Source organism: Falco rusticolus, chromosome 1 (genome assembly GCF_015220075.1).
Source record: "Falco rusticolus isolate bFalRus1 chromosome 1, bFalRus1.pri, whole genome shotgun sequence".
Lineage (NCBI taxonomy): Eukaryota > Metazoa > Chordata > Aves > Falconiformes > Falconidae > Falco > Falco rusticolus.
Genome location: NC_051187.1, coordinates 23,387,847 through 23,415,533, shown reverse-complemented (window position 1 = coordinate 23,415,533; position 27,687 = coordinate 23,387,847). Strand labels below are relative to the sequence as shown.

Genomic DNA, 27,687 nt, shown 5'->3' with positions numbered 1-27,687 from the left:
CTCCTTTGCATAATTCTTTTTAATTAACACTTCAAAGGTTTGAACACAAGATCCATGCTATTTCCCTAACGAAGTTGACTGAACCTCCTTTCCCCCAAAGCTCCCCTGCCACATTTCCGAGGGCTAAAGCTGGGGACGGGTCTGTCCCCTGTGTCCCCTGCGTGGGGGGATGACGGCGTTTGGGATCGGGCTCTGCAGAAATGGGAGCTAAGGGACCAGAGGGGGTTGACGGCTGCAGCACTGGGGAGGGGCTGCTGTGCCATCACCCATCACCCACCGCCCTGGCCAGCTTGGCACATGGCGGGCGGCAAAACAGCCCGAGCTTGGCACAGAAATGTGGCATTTGAAGTGGATGCGGTCCAGGTCACCACTCCTTCACACCCTGCCCCAGCTGCACCTCTAACACAGCCGTGCCCCCCGAGGTCAAACAAAACCTCCCCGAAAAGGAGCATCCCGTCTCCACTGCGGTCACATTTTCAACCTTCTCAGCACCCAAAAGGCTCAGAGGCACCCTTCTTCCTTCTGAAATGGTACTTTAAAAATAAACCCTGAAATTGTCACACAGTTGCAGTCACTAGTAAAAGCTGGAGCTTTTCCCCAGCTATGCCAAGAGCAGGGAACGATGCAAAGCCCCAAGGTTATAACACAGACACAGGAGAGAAGGAACAAGGCCAGGTCCCTGTCCCACCTTCCCCCCATCCCTGTACCCACAGGGTCCCCCTGTCCTAGCAGGAGCTGCCTCGCTTTGCAGCACCGGGACCCTGAAAGCACCGTTGGTGCAACAAATGGGAAAATGAGCTGCAGTTTTAATTCCTGCAAGTGAAGAAATGATTAGACACAACAAAATTGTATAATTAGTGGGATTTAATAAGAGACTGTCCCAGACATGCCAAAGAAGTAGGCCTTTGTTCAGCTACAAAAGACGTTAATTTGCAAATACTCTTAATATTCATTTTTTGTTATTTAGACTGATATTTTGAAAGTCTCCGATAAAATGAGAAATCTGGACTAAGCATTCCAGTTGCATTTCCAAGCACAGGAATCCAGCTTTGATGTTCCCCTTGATAACATCTTTTTAGAGCTTTGACTGCATCAAATTAAATTCTGATTACCCTGATAGTGCAATACAGCTTCCAAATGTATTCAGGTGACTTTTTGTTCTGGAAGGAAATTAGCCATTTTGACAAGGACACTTGTTAGGCAGCAAAGAGATGGGGAGGAAACAGCTTTGCCAGGGAAGCAGCACGTTCCCGGCCCCGATTTCAGCCCTGGGGCTGCTGGGCTGGGATGCCCCTTCGAGCCAGGCTCGCTGGCACTGGGGCTGCAGGGGGGAGGGGACATGGGCAGCCCCTCCAAAGCACAGTTGCACCTTTGGTGGCCCACAGGGCTCCCAGCACCAAGCAGAGTCCAGGTACATCCACCCCATCCGGAGGGGACATCCCAAAGGGACGTGCCCTTGGGCAGCAGATCCTGTGGGAGCATGGACCACGGGTGGCCACAGGATGTGAGGTTAGAGCAGGGTGGCCACATCCATGCAGAGATGTCACCTCTGTCTGTGCCCCCACAGAGACCCATTTCATGTCCCGCCGCTGGATTAAACACATCCCTAAAGCACCCATCCAGCTCCTGGCATGAGCCAAGCATCCCAGGGGGATGAGGTCCCTAGCACGGATGACGAAGAATGTTCTACCCGTCACCTCTTCCGAGCCACCCGTGATGCCAAGGAGGAGGCAGGGATGCCTGTGCCACCCTCACCCTGTCCATCTGCATGCAGCAGTGCCCAGGCTCCGCTCCTTGGCTGGATGCTAGGATGAAAATAAAGTACAAATATTATTGTTGGCAGAGATTACCTGCTCCCCCACTGTGATTTAGGCATCTTTAAACTTCATGTTTTATTAATCCTCACCATACAAATAACAGCACCGAAATGGGATGTCTGCAAACAAAGGCATGCGCTACAGTGTTATCGCTCTGAGATACCAGGGCTTGGGCACTCGATTGCAAATGTGGACATTAATGAATTATATAATACAACTAAACAAAAAATGGAGCTGGAGTCACCCACCCTGAGCAGGGATGCGGTGCTCATGGCCTTTGCCTCCTCCCTGGGCAGCCCAGCCCCTGGGAAGAGCATCTTTGATGGAAAACTCGCTTTGGCTGGATAAAGCCTCTTGTCCCCCAAACCCATTTTTCCCATGTACATCTCCCTCAGGGAGCGTTGGCTGCAAAAGGGGACTTGCTTGGGGGGGGGACGACAGCTCGACATGCCGCTGGAGTGGTCCTCCCCCTCGGGCTGCAGAGCCGGGACCAGTGGAGCAGAGGGTCACAAACCTCCTTGAAGCAGCTGGCCAGGGCCAGGGCCGAGCCATGCCAGCGGGATCGCACACGGGAGCCACTGCCCAGCCCCCCACGCCAGAGCTGTGTGGCTGGGAGAAGATCCCAGTCTCCGGCGCTGCCCACAGCAGCATCTTGGGACCCGACGTGAGCGAGCAGCAGCACCTTTGGAAGTGAAGGGCAGGGAAAGTAATGACTTCATCAGCTCCCTGCCCAGCACCGATGCTGGGCTGAGTCCCAATGGACCTTCCCGTGTCCATAGGTTTCACAAGCAAAGCTCAAATAAATTATTCTCCCTCCAGCCACTGGAGGACGGGGTGACTCAGGGACCCAGCTACGATGGGAGACCCTGAGACCCTGGAATGCACAGGGCCAAGGAGCCGAGGGGGATACAGAAAGTCTCAAGTTACTTGTTTTTGACAGCAACTTACACACTTTGGAAAAATAAATCAGCAGGCTAGCACGGACCACGTTACAGCTCCGCAGGATGGCTGCACGGCCAGTTTTCACACTGTTCTTATCAATCAGCTGTAATTTTCTTGGGACCTCACTCTGGAACCAACCCGTCACCTGCAAACCTCACCAGCTATTCAGAAAGAGTTAAAAGCTTTCAGGTAATCCCAGTAATGGAGAACGTTAAGCCTAGGAAAACAAGAAGCCAGGTAGCAAGGAAAAAAAAAAAAGCATCTCAGTTTTTTTCCTGTATCTTAAGACAGATGGCAACACTGGGAAAGCTCTGCCTTTCCGTAAAGGATCTACAGCCCAGGGGAGCATTAAAACACGGCAGGAGAGATGGATGTTTCGCGGCTGTATGGGGTGCTGCTGTGCTGGGCCATGGGCAGTCAGGGCAATTCCCCATGAAGAGATGCTGTGCCATGGAAGGAGCACCCAGCCCTGGAGCAAATTCCCCCAGTCCTGCTCCACGGGGGACACCATAACCCCACGGTGCTCAGAGCATCCGTACAGGCACGTGTGGTGGGAACACAGGGGAAGAGGGGCAGGAGGCTGGGGGGCAGCGTGGCTTACCCAGACCCACACATGGGGCAGGCACCAAAGCACAGCTCTCCCCCGGGACCGATCTGCAGCGATGGCCATTTCCCTGGGCTCTGAAGGGCTGCACTGGGTCAGCTGGAAGGGATGAGGGTGACCCAGCTGCTGTCTCTGCACCTGTAAAATTAAGGTGACATCACTCAAACGAGTGGGTGCCAGTCTCAAAGCGAGGGGAGAGGGGTCTGGCGCACACGCTGTGACACTGGGGGCGTTCTGGATGCACCAAAGGAGGGACTGGGGAGACTAAGAGGGAAAATCATCATGGATTAATGAATAGCACCACCACCCCGCAGCCTGGGAGGTACCTGACAGCAGCGAGCCGGGGGAGCTGCCCCAGGAGTGGGTGTCTGGTCAGGCTGTCACCTCCAGCACAGGGGTGCAGAAAAGTAAAGACCATGTGCCAGCTCCCCGGGCACCTCATCGGCTGTTTGCAAACCCTGCTCTTGGCAGGGCCCAAGCGCTGATGGCTCCAGGTCACTGCTGGGGATCAGGGCATGGGGGGACTTGCCAAAGCCCCATATTTGAGCTGTGAAGGGAAAGCCCCCCCTTGCCCCCCAGCCGTTGCCATCTCATCATGGCTCGTGCACTGCAAAACACCCTTAACACGCCCCCAGCAGCCCCGGGGTGCCCGACTTCAGCCACAGAGTTTATTGTTTAGTAACGAGCTCACCACACCAGCAAGCCAGGACAGGGGTGGATGGTACATGAATACATATCTGTAGTAGTTACACAGACTGAGATTTGTACAGCTTTTGTACAGAGGAAGAAATAAAATGAATCAAATAACAAAATAGACATTAGCAGTCAAACCTTTTTTTTTTTTTTTTTTTATATCATACTAACAAAATCTGATAGCCAAAAAATGACTAAGCTACAAAATTGTAATACATACTGTACGGGTAAAAGGTTATCATCCATTTATACATCTAGTATCATCTTTATTCTGGTAACTTACATGAGGCCTATAGGATCTTAGTGTATTAATAACTCCCTACGAGATAGTGCTGAGCTGCTAAAGCTGCCGAACAACGGAGTACTGGAATTTCTGTTAAGACTTTTACAGTGTTACTTTGCATCGTTTTGTTTTAATGAAACCCTCATGCATTTGGTACTGGCAAGCCAGAGGAACCGCTGGTGCTGGGGGTAGGCAAGAGCTGGAAAGCCTTGGCTGGCAACGTGGCAGCTGTCGTTTGGTCCGGCACCGGCACCGCGCTGCCCCTTGCTCCAGCTCTCTGGCTGCTGTAGGAGGGATAAAGCTGAAATCACCAAATCAACACCGATTCCTGTCCCTTTGGTCTAGAGGGTTAGAGAAGAACTCGCTGAACATGGAGCAGTCTCCATTTCAAAGACTTTCTTCACTGGATAACGTCTCAGCTTTCAGCAGAAAAGCATCACTAACCGTTGGGATAACACAGCTGGCCGGGAGGGCCAGTCTCACAACAGGGGTGCTGGTCCTTCCCTTGGTGCCGAGGGATCCAGCAGTGGGATCTCCTGCTCCCCGCCCTGCACCCTGCTCCGAAGCGTGATGCTCAGGGCTCAGCTCCAGATGCAAAAGCAGCATGGCACGCACAAGCTGGGAGAGGGGCTGGGCAGAACACAGCCCCCCCTGTACCAGCTCCCGGGGATCGAGATAAAAGCAAGGCTGAAGCCGAAGGGGAAGAGAAGGCACAAACAGGAACCAGCCCCTGACCGACAACAGGAGATGGGTGCATCAGTGCTCCAATGCCCTTGGAAAATCTCCCCCCAAGAACCAAGCCAGTAAGACCAAATATCGTGAAATACTTTATACACCACCACATAGGCAAAAATAGCACTTAAAACTTACAAATAAATAGAGGGGCTGGGGAATCTCCTCCTTGTCCTTTCCAAGTTTGTCCCTAGTTTGGTCCCGTACAACCTCAGAAGGGCAGGCAGTGGGAAGTGCCCTTGGGAAGCCTGTGCCAATTTCAGAGAGGGAGGACACAGTTGGTGTCCAAACGCCTCCTGGCCACTGCGTACAGCATTGAGCTGAAACCCAGATGACACACGTGATAGCACGTCCTGTTGACACTGTTGGTCCTGTTTGGGGAGCAGCTCCCACGGACCTGCACACCAACAGCGGTGGGGACACAGGGGACCTGGCTTTGCCTTGCTGCCCCTTTTGGTACAGCCCCGCAACACGAAGACCACACAGCCTCCACAGAAAGCCAAGAAGTGCCATCAGCTCCTGGCTGATCCTTAGGGACCAGCACAGCTATTTACAGCCAAAGATGACCATCAGCACTAACTTCAAACCTGCTCTGACGCATCGGCTGCTGTTCTGCATTGTCACCTGAGCTGACTGGGAAGACCACAGGTCTGAGCTGCTCACAGGGGATGGTCCCTGGAAGGAGCCAGGAGCCAGAGACTCCTCCACCCCAAACCACTGCACCCTGACAACTTTGGGTCTGATTGAAGGAACCATATACATGGTCCCCATAACCACTCCTGAGGAATCCTACCCTGTGCCAAGCCAAAGGTTCATCAGGGGAGGTGGAAAAGGCAGGTATTTTTCCTCTGCAGATGAAGGCAGCTGGTCACCAGTCACTAGAAGAATCATCAGGGAAAATAAGTTACAAACCAGAATGGACTCTCCCACCTGCAGGCGCCCGGGCAGCCCTGGGCTTGGGAACAGGTGACACTGGAAGACGACCCCTACTAAAGGAGCAGGAGCTGCAGGCATGACTTCAGAGACCATCCAGCCAACAGGAGCACTTTGGGAAACAACAGCCCTAAATCCTTAAAACCAGCAGCTCCCAGCGATGTATACACAGTTGCAGGCTGTAACAATGGACACTGATTCTGGGATTTTCCTAAATCACCAAAGAGACGAATAAGCCAACCAGGAGGATTTTGGAGTCTACCACTACGATTCCCTGGGAAAGTCCCACCAGAGCTAGGTATAGATGCGGCAATCTTCCTGGTGATTAGTAAGAGCTGAAGCACTTCTACAAGGCAGGATGGGATCCCACTTGAATTATTTCCAGCCAATTCAATCCCAAGCTCTGCCTGCCCCTGCCGTGCCCCAGATTTAAGCTGTGTTTTCTGACCTGCTTCGCTCCCCTGAAGTCGCCTTCCCTTCTCACCTTCCCTCGGAATGGAGGCAGATCACCAACTCTGCAGCAAGTGAGCAGGGCCCAGTGTTGTATCACAGGCCCAGGTCCATCAGCATCCTCCTTACGGCAGAATTGGAGCCACGGAGCCCAAGTCTTTCCCAGGTTGCTTCTGCCTGCCCATCCTTCAAGGAAGCAGGAGTCTGGCAACCCACTAAGAAGTAGCAACACAACTTTGTAGGAAATCAGGGCAAAAAGCAACAAAGCTGACACACTGTGACGTTCATCTGCCTGCGGTATGGCTCAGATCTCCTCCCTCAGTGGTCTCTTCTGTCTTGTTCTCTTTCATAGGTGCCCCATCATAACAAAGAGCTTCTGAAGACTGGAGGAGCTGGGTACGAACTAGAGGAAGCCTGGTAAAAATATTGCTGTGATAGTGAACAGTGAACCTGAACTGGACTCTCACACCCCTTTAAGAGCATATTATCCCCTTCCTCCACCCTACTGTCCCTTGGGAGCTGTGGGGCAAAGTTCAAGAGAAGAGGAAAGCCTTCAGAAGGAGGAATAAGACCCTTGCCTGGGCCTGCACTGCTGTGTACAGACACAAGAGCTGCATGGGCTCCAGTCTTGAATTCCTTCTGCTCCAAATGCTTGTACTCAGGTCACGCACAGAGGATTGCTGTACCCATCAAATACAGCCAGCCACTACTGCATGAATGCTTACAGCAGCATCTTAACCTCCTCCATTCCTGGTGGCAGGGGACAGGCACCATACTGAAGAGCCAAAGGCGGCTCCAGAGAATGGCCAGGTAATCCCCGATTAGCTGTTAAATTAAACAGGCAAGGAGGGAACCATCTCCTCAAGGCATCTGCCCTACACTGACTGCAGCCAGCACAGAGCTCTCAGGCCAGCGATGCTGAGATCTAGCTGTCTGCGCTGTCCTGTGCTCAAAAAAGACCCAATAAACCAGACCTGGGTGAGGGGCAGCAGGCCGGGCAGCCTGGCCATGGCCCAGGGCATCGGCAGGCCTGCTCAGCGACCTCTCTGCAGCAAGAAAGGCCAACCACACCTGAGCAAGGTGTGTCTGTCCTCAAACTCAGAGCCACCACAGCTCTTTCCCCAAACAGCAGTGGGTGAGAAACGAAATAAATACCCCTCTGCAATCAGATTACTTCCCACAACATGCTATGATACAAGTGCAGGTTCTGTGCTCTAGAACAGCAATGTCTTCTACAAGGCGAGAAGGGAAACGTGTCCCCACACCCTGCCTTTTTTCAGCCCACGCATGCCAGCACGAACAGTCAGCCCAGCAGGTTTCACTCGCTTGCGCAGGTCTTCGGGACAGCAGGGTGGGTGGAAGGGACAGACCATGTGGGAAGCGTGCAGCCTCTGGGCACGCGCTTTGGAGCTGAACACCACAAGCAAATCCCTTGGCAGCTCCTGCGGGGTTACTGGGACTCGCTGACACTTTGGCCACTGTTTGGGGCAGCTGTTACCCAGACCACGTCAGCTGGTGGGACAAGGGCAGCTCAAGCAATACAGATTCCACAGTCAAAACCAATACAAGTAAGAAACCAAACCCAAAGAGATCTTTCTGCTCCCTCCTGGAACAATGGCTGTCTTGGAAAACTGGACTCCAGGATTGTCCTGATTACATCCGTTAGTATATTATAAACATTGTCCTGCTTTAAGGTGAAAATACTGTGTCTGGTCTTTTGGAGGTGCTAAAGCCAGATGTGGTATCGTTTTTCCTGACTGTGCACAAGGAGCTGATACTGGCGTGAAATGATCCTCTTCACCTCTTCTCTATCAGAGCTTTTCCTGGAAGAAAACAGACCTTGTGAGGCAAAATGAGGGCAAGCACAGAGGTCTTTCTACAGAAGAAGAAACAGAGGCACAGAGAAGAATGCCACCAGGCCTGCTATGTCCTGACCTATTGATCTGCCCAGATCTGCCTCTTCCTCAGGCCGGCCATCCTGCCTGCAAGGAGATGAAGTCTGAGGCTACGGGTCTTGCCCTACATGATGAAAACCATGGGAGAGCAAGACAGTCTGTGCTACAAATGCCACCCAAGTAAAGGGGACAGAAGAGATCTGAGACCAAGCAGGTTCTAGCTGAGACTGCTGGGAGAAAAGTGATACAGGCACCGACACAGGAGACTGAGGGGAAGCCCCTTTCCCGCTGCTTCTCCCAGAGCAAGCACCCATTAGCACCTCAGTGTGTATCTCACTAGCACCTTCCTGCTGGCTTCAAGCGGTTTTAATGGTAAGGGGAGGATCCCCCCACACTGGGGAACTGGGCACAAAGCCCCTTGCTTTGCTGTGGGAATGACGGAGTCAAGCTTTGCTGGCAGAACTGCTTCCAGCCCTGAGCTATCCCCAGCACAGCAGGCAAGAAATCACAGAAAGCAATCACTGTTTTTAAACAGCGTTCAGCTTGTAACTTACCTCTTGCTTGTGGGATTTCTCCTGCTGGTGAATCCCGTTAGCAGAACCAGAATTTCCAACAGTCTGCAATGGAGAACGGACAATACTTACTCAAGAGGGACACAGAGCCTAGTGGTTTTGCCTACAAGTGCTGAAATCTGCCAAAACTGCAGTCTCCTTCCCTAGCAGCCCACTCCACACAAGGAAAGGAGAATGCAGAAATCCCACCCCGCTTCTGGCAAGAAGCTTCCTGCCCTCTGTGCCCTGGCCCAAACCCCACATGCCAGATTGTGTCTTTCCCAGCTATAAAATATCCCCCAAGTTTCTTATGGACACGGACCCGCTCTTCACTTCTGACTCTTCAATCCCAATAAACAAGCCCTCAGCCAGGGGCAGCGTTAGCTGCAAAACACAGCACAGCGCACATCCCAGCAAGGAAAAGGACATTTGCCATTCCTCATTTCCCATCTCTGGGGATAAGTCTGGCAGCCAGGATAGGCGGTTCTATCTTTAGAAAACTTAAGAACTTTTAAACATTTATAATGTTTCTTTAGCAGGGATAACACGGAGCCCTTCAGATTCAAAATGACAGTACAACCAGCACAAGCAGAAGAAACCTGCAGCCTAAAGTCACAGCGTGCCAGATGTCAGTTGCTTGGGTCTTGGCAATCAGATTTTGGCGAGTTGCAGATGACAGCAAAACCAGACATTATGGGGAGACAAGACTGCAAGGTTTAAACCCCATCATCAGAGGAGTCCCAGCTACCCAGCTTCCATTCTTACCATCACCAGAAAGGTGCATCACCAACCCTAGTACAGAGGTTTAGTCTGGGCAGGAAAGACAGGCAGAGATTCAAAACAGAGCTCTGCTTTGAGAGCCTGAACTGTTTGCCAGGTAGCGGTACCTGCGCGGACGGTAAGAGTGCTGCTGTAGTGACTCACCTTTGGGTCTGCACCCACTACCATGGGTGATTCAGGCCTTGCACAAGGCAACATATCCTACCCTGGCCGCAGCACATCCAATCTGTGCACTAAGCAGCTACCAGATACCAGGAATTAGGTTTGAAATTTGGTCTCAGTACGTGGTCATTATAACGAACAAAGTGGTGCTATTCGCTTGAAATTAAAATAAAAACGCTCCTGGAGCAATCGCTACAAATTTTCCAGCAAAAGGCTTGAGTGCCAAAACCCTTGTCATTTCTGGTAAAGCTGCAGGATCAGGGTCTCCCAAGACATGGAGAAGGCAAAGATCCTCTTCCTCTATTACAGGACAAATACTTCGCAGCTGCAGGCATGGAAACAGCATGGCAGCAATTACTCGACAATGAGATGAAGACACAGTGCCATTATGCTCCCCCAGCTCCTGCACCTCCTTGTTTAACAGCAGGGCCAGCCATGCACATCAAGGACTGCAGAGTGTGGTGGCTGATGAAGCCGGGGAAGGGAAAGCAGCAGCAGCTTGTGGTAATTAGAGATTTCCTTCCTGAGCATTCTGCAGAGTGAAGGCTTTACAGACAAAGGGAGAGAGATGCCAAGGCAGATCCCTGGGCAACAGCTGCTGCTCTCAGAGAGGAGATGGGGGGTCAGAAGGTAGTGCAGAATGGGTTACAGTGGAAATGCGGCTTGTAGGGAAGAATCATCGATTCCCTAACTATCGCACCAGAATGTCTTTAGGCCAGCAATGTCCTTTGGCTCAGCCCGAAAGCCCCTAGTTAACAACTCCCTTTCACGAGGGGAAGGAAGAACAGATATCATACCACAACTAGGGAGCTTTGATCCAGACTTCCTTGTAACTAGGCACTTTAGCAATCTGACATCAATAGAAGTTTGAAGCCTGGCTTCCTGCAATAATCCTCTGTCTCTTAGTACCATGGTTTGTCGTTGAAGGCATAATGCTATCTTGTCGTATCTCTAAGATTTCTTAAGCATGAAGGTATCAAAGTAATACCAGGGACAGATTAGCTGACCTCGTATGATCCATTCCGACTCACTTTATATAAGATTAGTTATTTTCTACAGTTGGGGAAGGAATAATCACCACCTGCACCACCTCTGGAGACAGGAATGCGAAGGGGAAGATTTCCTGTTCTCAAGGGACTTAGCATTAAAGCAAACAGAATAACTTTCCCCACCCCTCCCATAGCTTCCAACAGATGAGGTTGTCATGATGCATTTTGACACGCAGCAATTACAGCAGAAGCTAAAGTCACTCTGGAGGTACTGACAGGATTATAGCACATCTTGGACTGCCACAAACTTGTCATCATGGCTACAGCTGTCCTGCCTGGAGCTGGCAGACGGCTGCTGCTGCTGCACTGCGGGATACAAAAAGACTTGTCTGCAACATACAGATGCTCAGCTGAGCGAGCAGAGCTTTCAAGGCTGCAGTTTTTACCATGCACCCTCCTCTATACTGCCTCCTGCAAGTACTGCTGCAATGCAAACAGCCATTCGGTGTACCTGCAGACTGTGCAGAAGACAGCGTGATGGGACGAGAAGACTTGATACCCCCCAGATTATCTACCACAACATATCTACACTTGCATCAGGGAAAGCAAGCTCTCTGCCCATTCTCCGTGTCTAGTGGCTTGTTCTGTACTATCCTAAGGTCTCTGCTTGACTCTGAATGGTAGCTCGTTACTGCAAGAGAAAGATGTTTTTCAGCTAAGAATTTAAATGAGCAAGTATGAGAGGAGCACTGGTGCACCCGGGCTCTCAAAGCCATGACCTGGTTGCAGACACGAGAGGCAACACAACCTAGAAGGGCAATAAAGGACACGAAGCACAAAGCTTGGCGCAAGGGGCAGGGCACTTCACAGGAGGAATCAGTCCTCCTGTGATACCTCTCTAGACACCACAGAGATGGAAAAAACAAAATGTGGAGAGTCAAGTTATTTGTAGCCTTCAATTTCACAAAGATACAAGGCAAACAACAGAAGCAGTTTTGCTTTTGTCAGAAGAAACAAAGCAAGAGCAAAGGAAGTTGGGAAGAGAAGACAATAACTGGAATAGGAACAATCATGGTCCATCAGCAAACCCAGATCAGATACCAGCTCCTGGAGACATCTCTGTAAGAGAAAGGGAAAACGTTTTCCCAGGGTCACCTCCAAAGTTTCTGCTTATAGACTGCAAGGAAATAAACCTTTTGAAGAACAGGGATGGCAGAAACCCTCAGCTTTCATATTATAAAGGGCTTGTACCACAAGGATACGTGGCTACACATCATTGTACACGTAAAGAACAGTTGTTCACACTGCAACCTTCCCCAAAACACCACATTTAGCCACCATTCTTGCGAAGCACAGAAGGATCTGTAATTACCAACTAGCATGGCTTTTCTTAGTTTAAAGCTCCATTTGACAGAACAAAGTCTTGCCAGGCTGTTTCTAGCAGAAAGGAAGGGAGCCAGCTGACTGCATCACCTCCCGACGGCACAGGGCAAGATCGGAGGAGATTGCTCAAGACAGTTGATCACCGAGAGCTGAGTGACCCAAGAAGTGACTGCTGATGCTGTACCTGTGTTTTCTCAGAAGACAGCCTCATTGCTTCCATGAGCTTTTCCATCTGGTGGCCCTGCTCCAGCGCATTGCGCAGCACATCCTCCGTGCTGACAAGCCGATGCTGCAGCCGGATCACTTCTGACTCTGATGAGGGATCAATCAGGGAATATCGCCGCTGATCCGTAACTGATTTTTCCTTGTCCTTATGCAGCAAAGGGAAAATAGAAGCATGTTAGATTAAAACGGGTAACTACAGAAACTAAGTAGAAAACCACAGTAACTCATGTAACTGTGTTTTGATTTCAACAGTAGATGGGGTCAGAGCACAACTCTGAAGGCAATCGTATCAAGTACAGCCAGCAGCAGCTCCAATTTGTTCCCAGCAGAGCTCAAATAAATTATTCACATTTCAACCACTGGAGGACACCGAAGTACACAGGAATTAGAGGACATTGCTAATTCCTAGATGAGAGAATGTGTAAACCAATGTGGGGTAGCTGACTGACCTTCAGTTTCTCCCACTAATTTTAGCCCTATTTAGCCATGGATCTAAAAGCTGTGGGAACAGAAAAACATTGGACAAGGACACCTGGACATTTTTGCTCTTTAATGAGGCACCACTAAGACAGGCCACAGCTCACAGGTGCCGTCAAGAAAGTTCCCATCAGATGCTCAGCAGCCCCAAAGAAAGCAAGAAGACTTGGAGCAAGAGTGAAGGGCTAGGCCCTCCCACGAGCAGCTCAGAGCCCTCCAACCCACAGCCAGGAGGTGTTTTAGTGCCCTCACCAGCACAACCAGCTTCTCTCGAAGCCCCTTGATGTCATCTTTGAGCTTCTGTTCTTTCATCCGCCACTCAGCTTTGTGCACTTCCCGGCTAAGGTCCCGCTCTGGCCCAGGCGAGTGCCGGTTGGCCTCCAGTAGCAACGCCCTCAATTCGTTCAGGCTCCTGGAAAAAGCAGCGTGAAAAGGTGAAGACATTTCCAGAGCCCACACACCACTGGACTCCTGCTGTGCTCCCTCCCACCTTTGCTACAGATCCAAAGAAAGGCCAGCGAGCAAACCTCACCCAACTCCCACCAGTTTGGGGCCTTCAGACCTCCTGCCCTCCCCACTGTGCCAGCTTTAAGGAGCCTGGGACCTGCACAGGGCACCGTATTTCAGCGCAGGGCAGCAGCCAGCTTGGCTAGCTTGTCAATGACTTCATTCAGCACCTACATAGCACTGAGCTGTCTTGTAGCTCCTGGCAAGCAGTGAAAGGGCAGTCCCTTTGATAATTCACAGCCCAATTTTAACCAAATGCCCACATGAGTATCTCTAAAGAACGGGAAAGCTGGGGGCTGGACTTCAACAATTCACCCTCTAGATTTCTTTTGGTGGTAAGTTACAGCACCCTGAATGAACAGACACAGAGTCCCCTGCCTCCAGCTCCGTCCTTCAGACTGACCTTTCCTTCTTGAGTAGCTCCTGGCTAATCAGGACCAGTTGCCCTGAAGCATCGTGTGTTTTCTTGCTCAAGGCTTCCAGTTCACCTTCCAGCCTCTTCTTTTCTTTTAACACCAAATCAGCCTTCTTTTCTGCCATTTTGCATTTATTTTCCAAAGCTACGAGAGGCAGAGGATACAGGGGGGAAGAAAGGTCACTTAGTCCTTTACTTACATTTCTGCTTTTTGCCTTTCCCCAGTTCCCACTCCTAACAGAACAGACCTGGTTAGCTCTGAATCTAGCCCTGTTTAAGGGGAGCTCTCTGAAACAACATGCTCATCTCAATTTACTTCTGCCTCTTTCAGCTTTTGACATTCAATGAGTCCAAATATTCCTAGGGTACAAATATCTTCTGCAGTGTTTGTGTTCAACTCCTGAAAAGAGACTGAAACCCCTGAATGAATTTTACCAACAATATCCATTAAAAGACAGGCAGTGTCACGTTTTACACCAGACCATTTCAGCACCTGGGCCCTTGTTCACCACCAGTACAGAGGACGAGCAGGGAAACACCTGGTTCCTACCAGCATTGGATTACGGAAACTTACCACTTACTTGGGCCCTTAGAGTTTCAGTCTGGGACACGAGTGATGACACCTCTTTGTCTCTTTTACTCAGCTTGTCTTGGAGGTCTGTGGGAGAATGAAAAGACAAGAAAAAGATGAGAAGCTCGGAAAATGTTTTGTGCAAATCAGGAAGGTATAGAGTGTATGGCACAGGTCAGGGTGTGACAGGGGCATGGTGGTGGCACCCCACAATGGCAGAGAAACAGCAGGAGACAGACAGTAGGTGTTTCTCACTGCACCTCCCCACCATCCAGGCATTAGGAGACAGGATATGCAGCTGGGAAGCCATATCAGCCAGGCTTCAGAAAGCAGCCGCAAGGAAGCGGTGGGTAAAGAAGACAGAATAAAATGTTAATAGAAATATAGAAAGGAACTTTCAGCATGATTAGTGAGGTAGGTGTTGATCTCTTTTCCCAGGTAACAAGTAATAGGACAAAAGGAAATGGCCTCAAGTTGCACTAGGGAAGCTTTAGACTGGATATCAGGAAAAATTTCATCTGATAACTGAATTGCCTGATAACTGAAAGGGTTATCAAGCACTGGAACAGGCTGCCCAAGGAAATGGTTAAGCCACCATCTTTGGAGGTATTAAAAGAAATGTAAGGTGGTGCTTAGAGACCTGCTTTAGTGGTGGACTTTGTAGTCTTAGGTTAATACTTGGACTCAATGATCTTAAAGGTCTTTTCTAACCTAAATGATCCTACAATTCTATTTCTTTGTGTTACCTCCTACACTGGGAGGCAGAGACAGTTTTTAAAAACATTTTCTGGAACTGATGCGTTTCCACACTCAGAGCTGTGGACGTGAAGTATGATGCTTTTGTGGCTCAAGTCCAAACTGTTGGGTTTAGTACATCTACATATGGCTTATTCAGTATGGAAACAACACACACATGGACTGAGTGGTCATTTTAAGAGCAGTGGTTGCTGAACCTAGTTACTCTGCCCTCACTAGGCAAGAATACCTGCCAATCAGCATACAATTTGGTATAGCATATATGTAATCTTGTATCTGTGAAGACAGTGACGAGGCCAACTGACATTGCCTAGCTAGCATTGAGGGCAGATAGAAATGGACAAAACACTTATGTCTGGATCCACAAACAGCTGGACAGACACTCAAACTAAACAAAATTTCTATTAACTGAAGTTTAAGCCAGTAAAATCTCCAGTAACCTCCGTTTAGTTTGCTGCATCCTCAGGTGGACTTTAACAAGGGCTTTGCAGAGAACAGACTCCTCAGAAGCAAATAACTGAGAAAAAGATATGCTGTCATAAGCCAAATGGCACTTGAAAAGAGAAGTGACAAGTTAGTTCTTTAGAGATCACCTTTGTGATCTACACTGATAATGTTTTCTGCTAAAAAACACCCCAACCCTAAGGAAAAATGAAGAAATATGACCCTCCTGGGAATGAGCAAGGGAAGATGTCATCTGGAAGCACCTTGGGTGTCTTGCAACAGCCCCAAATCTTTCACAGACCCCAAAAGCACATGCCACGCACAGCAATGTGGTAGGACATTGCCCCTAACAGAGACTACCTGGGCCATCCAGCTCCAGCCTTGCCAGCTCTGCTGTTGCTCAGCCCAGGGGTTACTGCTCACCCTCTTTGTCAAGAAGGCTGAGTGCAGTTCAATCCCAAAGCTACTTTACACAAAATTTCTGAGTGCACAAATTTTATGCTTTGTTAAAAGGATGGATTTGATTTATAGTAAGCTTAATTAATAAAAGTAACCCCCATTATTTTAAGCCATTAATATCTACCATTAGCAGTCCTCTCCTATGAACAAATTACATTTAATGTCTGGATTTCACCTGCTGCAAAAACCAGTGATGGGATGGAATTGTGCCCATCTCCCCAGACCTGGCTCCAACCTGCACCATCTACATGGGGATAGTGTGTAACACAGGTGAAAACATCCACCCTTGCATATGCTCAGCCACATTAGAAGATGAAAAAAAACCCAGACAACAAATGCCATCCAGCAAAATCTGAAAGTTTCCTAAGCCCCTTCCACACAGCCATCGCTGCAAGAGCAGAAAGTCAGAGAAAGGGAAGGCACCCAAGTCACTAGAACAGGGTGTTCCAAGAAAAAACCCAAGAAAATTCCATACCTTCCACAGTCTGCTTCATCTTTATCTTTTCTTCTGAAATATCATTAGTTTCAATCATCTGAAATAAATGTAAAATATGAGATGTAAACCAGCCCTTTACCCAAAGATTCAAAGCAAAGTTAACAACCACAAAAGCCCATCCAAACCAGAAGTGTATCCAGTACTCTGGTTACCACGTTTTACGTCCTTCCTGAGAAGGAAACAAAAGCTTTTGAAGAGTCACTTCTACAGCTGGGTACTGCTGAAAGCTAACTGGTACCATCGGAGAGCGCCTGCACACAACAGGCACTGAGCACAACGGTGAGATTCGCTCTGGAGGGAAAAGAGATCAGGTTTTCCTGGGAAGCCCTTGTCCCGGCTTTCACACGCTCTGAGTTTGCACACAGATGGAAAAGCTGCTCTAATAATCATGGCAAACACTCAGGGGCAAAGGCTCTTCAGCATTCAGCTTGAGACCTATCACTCAACAAGTTCCTCACCTTCTGAAAATCTGTGTCCAAAGTTATAGAACCAGGAATAAAACACTGATAAAAGAATATTTATAAGAGAATGAATATATTAATACAAATATTAACAAGCAAATGCCGGTCCATATAGAGGATTCTGCCTTTTTCCCATTCTGTCTATACCGCAACAGAGACCACCGAGCTCACGGCCAAGCTTTCCAGTGCAGAGGACACAATTCAGCCCTTCAGTGGGACCTCAGCACATGCCCCAGGTCAGGCAGCTGCTGCTGAAAGCCCCACAGTCAGTCCCCAAGAGCTTCAGTGGCCCGCAGGATTCGTCTAACAGAAGCAGGAGCACACCCAAAGGGGAAATACACTGCCTGATATACTTCTGGTGCGGGAAACCCCCCCCCCACTATTTAACTGCTTTTTGGAAGCACAGTTGTGGTTCTTACTTTAAAGGTCTAGGCAAGACTGTCACAAGACACATCTGTTTAAAATACTTGGATAGTCAATACTGCAGTCACATTAAATTAGCTAAGACATTTAAAAATAGAATTTGCACTGTGATACTCAAAGGCTTTCACCCATGCATTTCTTCCCACATTTTCCTGATTTTAATTGACACATAGTTAAAATAATTATTTCAAGACTCCCCAATTCTAATCCAATGTCAATATCCCCCAAAGGCTTCTCATTTAATCTAAAAGGCTCTGGAAAAGCCTCCAGCTTCTTCTTTTACAATCATTCCTGTTTGAGTATTTGCTATAACATGTGACATATTGTAATAACAACCTCCTTTTCCCAGGGTCCTGGCTGTACTTATTGTTCACAACTGTCTTTACCAGATGAAACCTGTTGGAGCAACCCCTGAAACACCATTAAAGCTGTGGATTCCTCCTTCAGCTCTTGCCTCTCCTGTCCAGTTCAGTGTGCCTTTTTGCAGGCAGGAAGCTCTGATTTGACCAAAAGTAATTCATGGGCTTAACTGTGCTGCCTAGAGGTGCAACTGGTCTCTATGGGGCTGTTCACCTGGGCAAATGAAACATAGGCATTACATTCACTTCATTGACACCTCAGCCTAGAACGGTGACTACGTTGCCAGCAACAGATTTCAAATGAGCATTCTTAAAATGTGTACATTTCATGGCTTATTTTCATTTTCTGCACCCCCACAGGGACAACTTGTAAGTTGGGGTTTTGCTCATTGCTCATGCAAAATCCATACACAAATAGGGGTTCAGCCTAGAGCCATGAGTAGCCATCTCACTCTAGTGCAAAGCCAGCCACATGACCCTGTGCCATGCACAAAGGCAGGATGGCATCCTGTTGCAAACAGTAAAAATAATGAGGATAACTTAAAAAGACAACGGCTGCAGAAAACAGACCTCTTCATATTATTACTGCTTTTATTCTGTTCTTCCCTGGGAGGCTCAGGACTAGTATGCAATCAGGCATTTTATTTCCCCAGCCTGGTGCCACCCTGACCTGTGCCAGCAGCTCTTCCACTATAACCCTCAGAGTCAACATACCTCTGTCTCCCACGTACATGCCGTGAAGCCTCCCCACTGCCTCTGCTGCATTGCTGGCACACACTGCCCACCCAACGCCACGAGCTCAGTCCCTGAGGCTCTCAAACCACGCTCCACGTGCTGAGCAAGCTATGTGCTCCATCTCAGCATGTGCAATGACTCTTCTTCCACTCTGCCCTCCACCCACCCCTAAAGGCCCTTGCTCAGTAACGCACTAAGGCTGCTGCAGCTCCTTGGAGGACAAGAGCTCTATTGTAGAAATGATGCTTTTTCAGCTATGAACGCTGCTTGCTCAGGATGAGAGCCCAGCCCTGACAAACCATGATAGCCCTATTCTGCTGCCACTGCACTCATGTGCCTTCAAGCCCAGATGGGGCCCACTTGCTTCTCCTGACTCTTATTTCTTCTAATTGTGCCACTGTACTGACTTTCAAAAGTGGGAAGACAGCATAGAGATGCCGTGCAGAAAAAGCACTATCAATGGGAGGTAAAAACATTCAGATACTCTGAGGCATAAAAGTCTCAGAAAACTGAACAAGGCAGCAGCTGAGGGCTACTCCAAGAACGTGTTACTAACAGCGATGATAAACAAGCAAAATGACCCAGAAGTCATACGTTTGCATGCTGAGAAGGATGCAGGGCCTCCATGGACTGTAGCTTGTTCTCTAAGACAAGCACTTTTTCCTGCAGTCTGTGGATCTCCTGTTTGCTCTGGGCTTCTGTTTTCTGTAACGTTTCATAGTCCAACATCTTCTTCTCAGCCAAAGAAATCTGCTCTTTCAGGAAAGCTATCGCTTGTGTCTGATCTTTATATTCACCATGAAGTTTCTCCAGTTCATGCACCCTCAGCTCAGCATCTCGACACTTGTCCTTCACATCCTGCAGCTCAAGAAGGTGCTGATTGCTTTTTGTTTCCAGTTGCATTTTCCAGTTGCTGTTGCTTTTTTCCACTTCATCCACAGCCTCCTGCAACTTCAGTTTCAGACTCTCTTTCTCCTTTATATGAACAGCCGTCTCAATGTCATGCTTTGCTTTCAGGTTTTCCAACTCAAGTTGGTGCTCCATCTTTATACTCTCCACCACTGCCTTGAGTTCCACGATCTCCTTGTGCTGAGTGTCAGGGCCTGTGTTCAGTGTGGCTTTCAGGTCCTCCAGAGACTTCTGGTGGTCAGAAGCTAACGTGTCCAACTTGGACTTCCAGTTGTCCATGAGCCCCATGTTCTCATTAGTGGCTTGCTGAACTTTATGCTTTAGGTCAACAATTTCCTGTGAGTACTTCTCATTGACTGATTTCAGCTTCTCCATCTCCTGCTGGTACTTCTTTAATGTCTTCTCATACTTCTCCTTTAGCTGGCTGCTCTCCTTCTGATGCTCCTTGTTGGCAGACAGCAGCTGATCTCGTAGCCGAAGAGCTTCTGACTGCAAGCCAAGGTTATGTTCTGGGGTCTCTGCTTGGTGAGAACTCCTGAGGCACTGCCGAAGCTCATCCACCTCACTGCGCCGGAGGCTCAGCTCCTCCTCCAGCTGCAGGATTCTGGACTTCTCTGCTACCGTCGTTAACTGCAACATGACAGAGAAGACAAAGTCAGTCCCCACCTCTCATCCTTGCATCCTTCCTTTTAGAAAGTGTGCTCCAGTGGAAGTAAATCCAAAGTACATTAGTCAGAGTTCAAATAAACAGGAAAATAATACCCAGCACCCTCCAATCTGAGTACAGTTTTGCACCAGGGTAACCATCACCGGTCACTCTAACAGTTATGTCTTTGTGCCAATTGCAATTTGTTTTTTCTCATATGAACCTCTCATATTCCACAGAAAAACACACGTCTTTGAAACAACCCTGGAAATTCGCTAGAGAGCAACAGGAGTTTATGAAAAAATAATGTCCTGAAAGGGCATTACATTTCCAGCCTAGGCATCTTGCCAGATGATGCACAGAGGAAATGTGACTACACATGCAGGAATATCACAAGCATTGAAACCAGCATCAAGCACATCGTGTTTCCTTTATTGCTCAGCAATCCTCAGCCTACAGACCTCTCTTCCGCATTGTAATTTGTTTACCCTGGTGTAAAAAGGAAAAGGGATTTTTACACATGAGTACTTGTTAGATTTTATTAGTAAAGTGAAAATAAGGTAGAAGGCTAGAGGATGCAAGACAATAAATCTGGCCACGGTTAACATTGAGCATAAGGGCTATGGATCAATGTCTTACAATCTGAATGCAACCGAACAGGGCTGAACAACCTGCTCGTCACAGGGAGTTCAGGGTACTGCAGCTATGGATGGAGAAGAAGAGATCTGACTAGATGAATCAGAAAAAAGCAGAAGACACAAGGAAACCAAGCCAAAACACAAGCGATCAATTCCATTTCACTTCAATTGCCATTTTCCCCACTAATCATCAGCCCAGGAGGCTGGGGGATTTTTATTTTAGATGGGCACGGGGGCATTCAAATCATTTAGCCCTTTTGGAGAACCTCACCTTTGTGTTTTCTACAGCTCTAAAAACCATTGGTGAGAAACAAGCTCACTGTAGCAAGTTTGCCCCTTCCCACACCACACCAGGATGAAAAAGCCCTTTCCACATCTGGCTGCTCTTAGGATCGGGTGTGCTGTTCACCTGGGCAGCCTGTCCTGTTGCAGGCATGGCCAAGGATCAGAGCTGGTCCACCTGCCCTCACCAGTATCTTCTGTTTCAGGTGGCAGCTCCCACAGCTGGAGGGGGGACAAAGGGAATGCTGATTGCAATGTTATTTCCCATTACAGCCTGGGAAAGCCTCAAGGCAGGATGAATTGTGCAGAGTGCAGATATTATTCTAGCATGTTAATTGAAAAATGAATTGTGAAGAGCTCATGTGTCAAATGGTGGCATGGGGCAGAGAAGCAAACTCAATCTGAGAAACAAGTCCCCACACATGAAGCAAAGCTAGAAATTATATCATACTACTATTTCCAGGAGAGAGAGCAAACAAAAACCAAACAAAACATCAGGGAAGCTTAAAACCAAGCCAAAATCAATTAACCCCACAAGACCCAAAAGAAAAAAACCCCAAAGCAAGGCATCATGAGCATCAACGCAGGGGGCAAGCGCGCTGTTCTGCAGGCAGGGCAAGTAGGGGTCGATTACCCTGGTGTCCTCTAATTCTCTGAGGAGTTTTTCAGCCTGTGCCTTCTCAAACAGCAGGCTCTGCTCGAGCTCCCGTATTCGGGCATGCTCCAACTGCGTCTGAGTCTGGTCACACATAGGGAAAAAACAGAATAGCGGAGATGGGAAAAGGGGGGTGGGAGAGAGAGAAAGAGAGGGAAAGAGAAGGCTGCAACATCATCTTCCGTGTACAAGACAAGGAAAGGCAGTTCACAACAGGAGGAGAATAAAGATCGAAACAAGCAGGAAAAATCCAACCAAACAGAAAATGGTCACTGCGGGATTTTACATGGTACTCATAGTGGCTATTCACAAGAAAATTGAACCTGTGATGGGAAAACGATCCTCTGCATTAGAAAGCTGCTTCAGTGTTTCCCTGCATCAAGACTATACAGAGGGCTTTTCCTAAAAAGCAAAGCTCCCACCACTGCAGACCACCAGCACAAGACCTTTGCACCACATGAGAAAATGCAAAGATCTTGCAATGATTCTCTGCATCTCTCCTCAAGAAGAATCACGAGGTAGACTGAAAAGAGTTCGAAGTTCCCATCTTCTTTTTGCTCCAGAGACAGCTTGAACACTGCACTAAGCAGGGGGGAGGGGAAAGCAGGTCATGCTGTACATAGCACGTTGCTAAAACCCAAAATACACTGCACAAAGCAAATCAGAGAAATTTAGATACCAAACCTGTTACGTAAATCAGCGCTTTAGGTTTGAATCAGGCTGCTATAAACTTCAAAGTGATTTTTGCACACTAAAACTCTAACAGCCTTGCACACAAGAAAACAGAACCACCGTTTTATATTTGTTTTTTTTTGTTTTTTTTAGACAGATGGTTAAACTATGCACAAGGGAAGCATTGACTCGGGGCGTTGCTTCAGTGCCCATCACTTTTAAAGCAGAAATACCATATAGCTGCACTCGGTGGCAAACCTCAGGACTCCACAACAACCACTGTAATATCATGTAAAATTTCCCATAAATAATAAAAGAGGAGAGGAGACATGGGAAAATGCATGCAGACTCTGGCCTTCACATTTTTTTAGCTTACAAAACCAACATTTTCCTTGGAATTAGACCTCCTAGAAAACAAACAAATCTGATCAGAACCATTTTTTGCTACCCCCATTTTCTGCCCTTCATTTCCCACGTAATTAATTGCCTCCCCCTCCTTCTACTGGAACCAGTTTTATGGATTTTCTGCCCTTTCCTACAATAAAGGAAGTTTTGGTTAGTTATGTACAAGCAATGGAAACTGAAGTTTGTAAACATCCATGTTTTCTCTTATGACTTGAAAGACATCATTATACATATATTCATAGATGGTCATGGTCTCAACTGCCAGATATATTCAGACGGCTCCATATTTTATATTGTCTATTTGAGCCCTGAAGGGGGAAAACCCCCAAACATTATTAAGACCTCCAGATAATACTACTTAAGTGCAAAATTTGGCTGAACGCATCCTAATAAAAAAAAAAATAAAATAATAATAAAAAAAAAAAAGAGACATTTGATGTTATGCCAAGTGGCTTCTCCTGCTCTCCGCAAAGCTCAAAGATCCACATCTCAGGATGGAGGTCCAGGCTTGATTTTATTTACAGGAACAATTATTTTATTGATACCAGTGAATTTGCCCTCAATCTACACTGGTTCAAAATCCCCATATGAAACTTCAGAAACACAAACTTTCGTTATTACCTTAATTGGCGGCAGTACGTCAGATACTGGTTACCTGAAGATAACGACCTACTACAAAACTAACCTCTAAATCTCCCCAAGGGACTCTCTCAAGACTCCTGATTCCCAGCCAAGCTATCTCAATTCCACCTGATATTCCTGCTCAGTATCTACCCATCTTGCTATTTTCCAAGTCTGGAAAAACACATGAAAATAGAGGAGAAAAACAATCAGGGAAGAAAGTTAGATCAACTGTTTTACAGTCCTTGGATTCACATCAAGTCTTGTATTGTTTCTTTCTTTCTGCAGATTGGTTTGCCTAGCCAGTATGACTCAGAGCCTCAAATCCGAAGTTTTCCTGCACTTTGAAGTTCATATCTGAATTTCAGACTTAATTCTAGCTATTAGCCTTAAATTACTATTCACAAATTACAGACTGACTTCTCGCTGGTGTTCAAGGCATGATGCAGGTTCCAGGAGATAAGATTGAGGTAGTTCCTTGAAGAGGTTAGTATTTCCTATAAACCACTGTCTTCTACCATAAAAAGCCTTTCTTAAAAGGTTTGGTTTTCCTGCAATTGCTTTCACCTTCCACAGCACCGTAACACAGAGGTGTTGGGCTCATGGGGAACATCCCAGTTCTCTGGACCGTAGAAAACCAAGCTGCTCTATGACACTTCCCTGAGAAGTTATTTGTTCTCCTGTACAGACAAACGTGGAAGTAAGGACAGGACCCTGGCAGCCTGCAAGAAGCTTAGCCACATCCCCATTGCAAAGCAATTCCTTCCCAGCCCAAACAAAAACCAGATCTATCCTCAGTTTGGGACCTGCAGTCACAGGAGCTTACAATCTTGCTAAAATGTGGTGGCTTGCTTTTTTTTTTTTTTTTGAATATATCTGAACTGGTAGCTAGCCCTGGTCCTATTACCTTTATTACACAGCCAGGCTTAAACATTTAAAGCTTACACAAGGATAACTTACTGCTCTCGGGGCAAATGATGGATGGATCAGTCACTCTTCTTTAAAGCACTGGGAGAAACCTACCATCTAAGCTCAGGAATCAACAGAAACCTTGATTTTGCACGCACACAGTAGGCAGAAACTGTACTTGCTGTCTTTTAGCAAACATCTGCTATCAGTGCATTGCTGATCACTGTCAAACACATTACTCTGCTTCAGCTTCTGGATAAAGAGAAGAGGGTTATGCCAAGAGGGTCAAACCCATAGCAAAGTACTCCATTGCCTGTTTTTCCCATTTTCCTGGGCTTTTATTGATATGACTGACAGTGAAGCACAGAGGCAGGTCCCTTGACATTTCTGGCCTAGCACTCTAGCTAAAGATAAGGGAAAGTCCCTTGATTTATATGCGTAGAGCAGAGCCTTGCTTTCGCAGAAATATTTTCTTTTCCTTTTTTTCCCCCTACAGAAAAGCCTCCCACTCGAGGGCAAGCTCTCAACACTACTTCAGCTAGCACAATGTTCACTGCAACAGCATCGCTCCAAGCAGCAGCCCTCCCAAATGGATGGGTATCCCAGTGTCAAACTCCACACTTGCAGGCAGATGACACCACACAAGGATAACGCAGGTCTAACAATACGTGGCATTTTGGCTGGAGCAGAACTGCATCTGACCGGGAGATCGTGCGTGCCCATTAGCTGCTAATAGCAGGACACTGCAGGGACAGTGACTGAGCAGTCAGTTCATTTCTACAGTCGAAAAACATATGCTGAAATGCATTTGGATACAGTCAGACTTTTAAACATGGCTTGGCAGCTCATGATGACTTTAAAAGCCTGGCTGGCTGCATGTGATTAATTCTAGGCAGCTCCTAACATTATTAGTCATTGGGCAACATACGAAAGAACAATCTTCACAGCTTATACCATGGTGTTTCACAGCAGGCCCAAAGCCATCAATAAGGATAAAGTATTGTTGAGAGTTGAGCAAAAGGTGGCAGAAATTACTTGAGTGAGACCCCACATGCAGTTTTCAGGTTCTGACTCCACATTTTGGTAAGAGTGTTAGGAATTACCTCCAGATCTCCCTTTGTAATAGATTCTTCCTCCACACGGAACTGCAAGTCCTCCACTTTCCTGTGGAAGGGAAAAGACACAAAGATCAGCATCCTATTTTTAAGCAGCCATTATACATGGGCCTTCCCTGCACAAGTGAAGTCTGAGAGGAGACTGATACAGACACCCTTTGACTACAAACAGCTCAGCAGAAGCTAAACAGCAGGACAGTTAATAAGCAAGCCTTCCACATAGCAAACGTTTGCCTTCTTGCACAGTACATGCTCACAACGTGTTGTTTCTGAAGCGCCACCTCTCAGCCAGCACAGCTACTGTTCACTGACACTGGGATCATGAAAACGTTGAAAGCCACAACCAGGTTTCACTGAATTACTTAGACCTTGTTATCCTGCAGTCGAGCACTGGGCAATTCCTGTGCCAAATGCACAGGGTCCATACAAAATATTCCAAGGGGTTCAGAGCCGAGGGTGGGCAACGCTTAATGTTTCCACAACATGGAAATGGTGAGCTACCCCGGCAGAAAAGCATTCACCAGATATTGTACAGGGCAGTCATGCGAAAATGCACATAAAACCACAAGCATAAATGCAGACATGCCTAGAACTCTTTTGCAAAGTCTGAAGAGAAAATCCAGTGAAAATACAAAATAATTCAATTTTCTGTTAAATTCAGTTCTCTTCATTCTCCTTATTAATTCTAAAAAAGTCAATAACGAGGATGTTGAGCTGGTAGCCAGATGTCAGGACCCCGATTCTGTTACAGATAAAAATAGCTGTGAGTGTACATATCTAACTTCATAAACAAGCTTCCTTGTCTAAACCTCCTCTAATTAGAGGAGACATCTGTTGATATTTAGAAAAGTAACTCAGCTGTCTTGGGTTAAAGGGCCTCCTGGAGCTGGGAAAGTGAGCTGTCTGCTAGGAGAATGGAGAGACTTATGCACGAAAGAACAATTCGTCCTCAGGAGGGGCATCGCTCAATTGAAATCAATGCTGTTTTCAGTTACTTAATACACAGAAATGTCTTTCTATTCCCACTGAAGAGTTTAATTATATATATTTGGAGCAACTGGACTCCAAGAATGACAAATTCATCTTCACTCTTATCCAGAGAGGAAATGTATGCATCATCACATATACATGGATGGGGCCTCTGGGACGTGGGGAGATGATGAATCACACACTACAGCAAGGCTGAGTCCAGGTTGACTTCCCTTCCTCAGAAGAAATGCCCTTAAGATCACAAATAGAGGGGAAAGAAGTGGTCTTTCGGAAAGCCAGGTTGTACAAAAGGTTAGGGGTTTAGGATGGCCCAACCTGCACAGTTCCGTTTATTATCCAGTACCGTTATTTTATACTGCATCCTTAGTACTCTTATTTTATACTGCAAGGCTTTGTCACTGTCCACACTCTTGCCACGAGTTAATCCCACCTTTACTGAGTAATTCCATTTTACACGGTGACACAGCTGAGTTTGGTCAGGATATCAGATCTCAGAGTAACTGATATTACTGGAGCCCTTTGCTCCTTCAGGCAAATAATGCTGCTTCTCCTTTGTGTTGGGAACTGAATAACAGGGAAGATGGCTGGAAACCCTCAATAACTTCACTGCCCAACAGGACAGCAAGATTATTTGGTCTTCTGCTGGCAGCGGTAGATCAGCTGTTGGCCACCACTGTATTGTCAGCGCAACATTCACCATGGTCAAATGCTTTTGGACATGCAAACCGCCTGTCAAATATTTATGAAGGTCATCACAGAAGTGCCAGCCCTTAAGAGTCCTAATCAGGAATAGAAGCTGATGGTGCTTTTTTTTTTTCTCCCCCTTCTTCTTAAGAAGTGCTACATGCATTTGGCAGGAAAGCATGTCAAATCACAAAACTCCTTTTGGCAAAAACCAGAGCTGCCCCTATCCCAAGTATAAGTATGAGCTGTCCTGGCTGGCTGTTTGTTTTCTGCTTTTCAATTGCATTGCAACAGTGGGGCAGGTTCAGCTGAGCATATTCAAAAAAACTGAGGCTGGTCATGTCACAAAAATTAGCTCACTGCAACCCCACTGAATGATACAGCATCAAATCTCCTCTAAGACCTGTAAAGACACAGGAATGTACAAGACTAATTGGAAATACTTCACTGCTCAGTTGTGATTAGCAACAGTTTGTCAGCAAAGAGGGACAGTCACAGCAGTGGATGCCCAACCCCAGACAAGAGACATATCGGATGTGCAACTGCAGCAAAAGTGTTGTAGACTTCCCACTCCCTGAAATGGTGCACCCCCTCCTTACATGCAGGCAGACAACAGTGG

At 47.5% G+C, this 27,687-nt stretch overlaps 1 protein-coding gene across 6 annotated transcripts in view; it reads right to left on the bottom strand.

Annotated features, from left to right (window-relative positions):
* Positions 1-863: 863 nt before the first annotated feature.
* CLIP2 (CAP-Gly domain containing linker protein 2) overlaps positions 864-27,687 on the bottom strand; it is a 66,615-nt gene continuing 39,791 nt past the window's right edge. The window contains exons 7-18 of one of the 6 annotated variants that reach the window (XR_005102217.1): positions 25,383-25,443; positions 21,652-21,756; positions 19,137-20,081; positions 16,544-16,601; positions 14,413-14,496; positions 13,827-13,983; positions 13,169-13,328; positions 12,399-12,584; positions 8,904-8,966; positions 6,489-8,277; positions 3,361-3,501; positions 864-1,805 (exon numbers count right to left, since the gene is read on the bottom strand). Coding sequence is in view for 4 of the 6 variants with exons in the window: in XM_037375101.1 (XP_037230998.1) it covers positions 11,774-11,950; positions 12,399-12,584; positions 13,169-13,328; positions 13,827-13,983; positions 14,413-14,496; positions 16,544-16,601; positions 19,137-20,081; positions 21,652-21,756; positions 25,383-25,443 (1,933 nt within the window). In the remaining 2 variants the exon portion in view is untranslated. The other 5 variants (XR_005102216.1, XM_037375102.1, XM_037375104.1 and 2 more) reach the window with 5 other exon arrangements.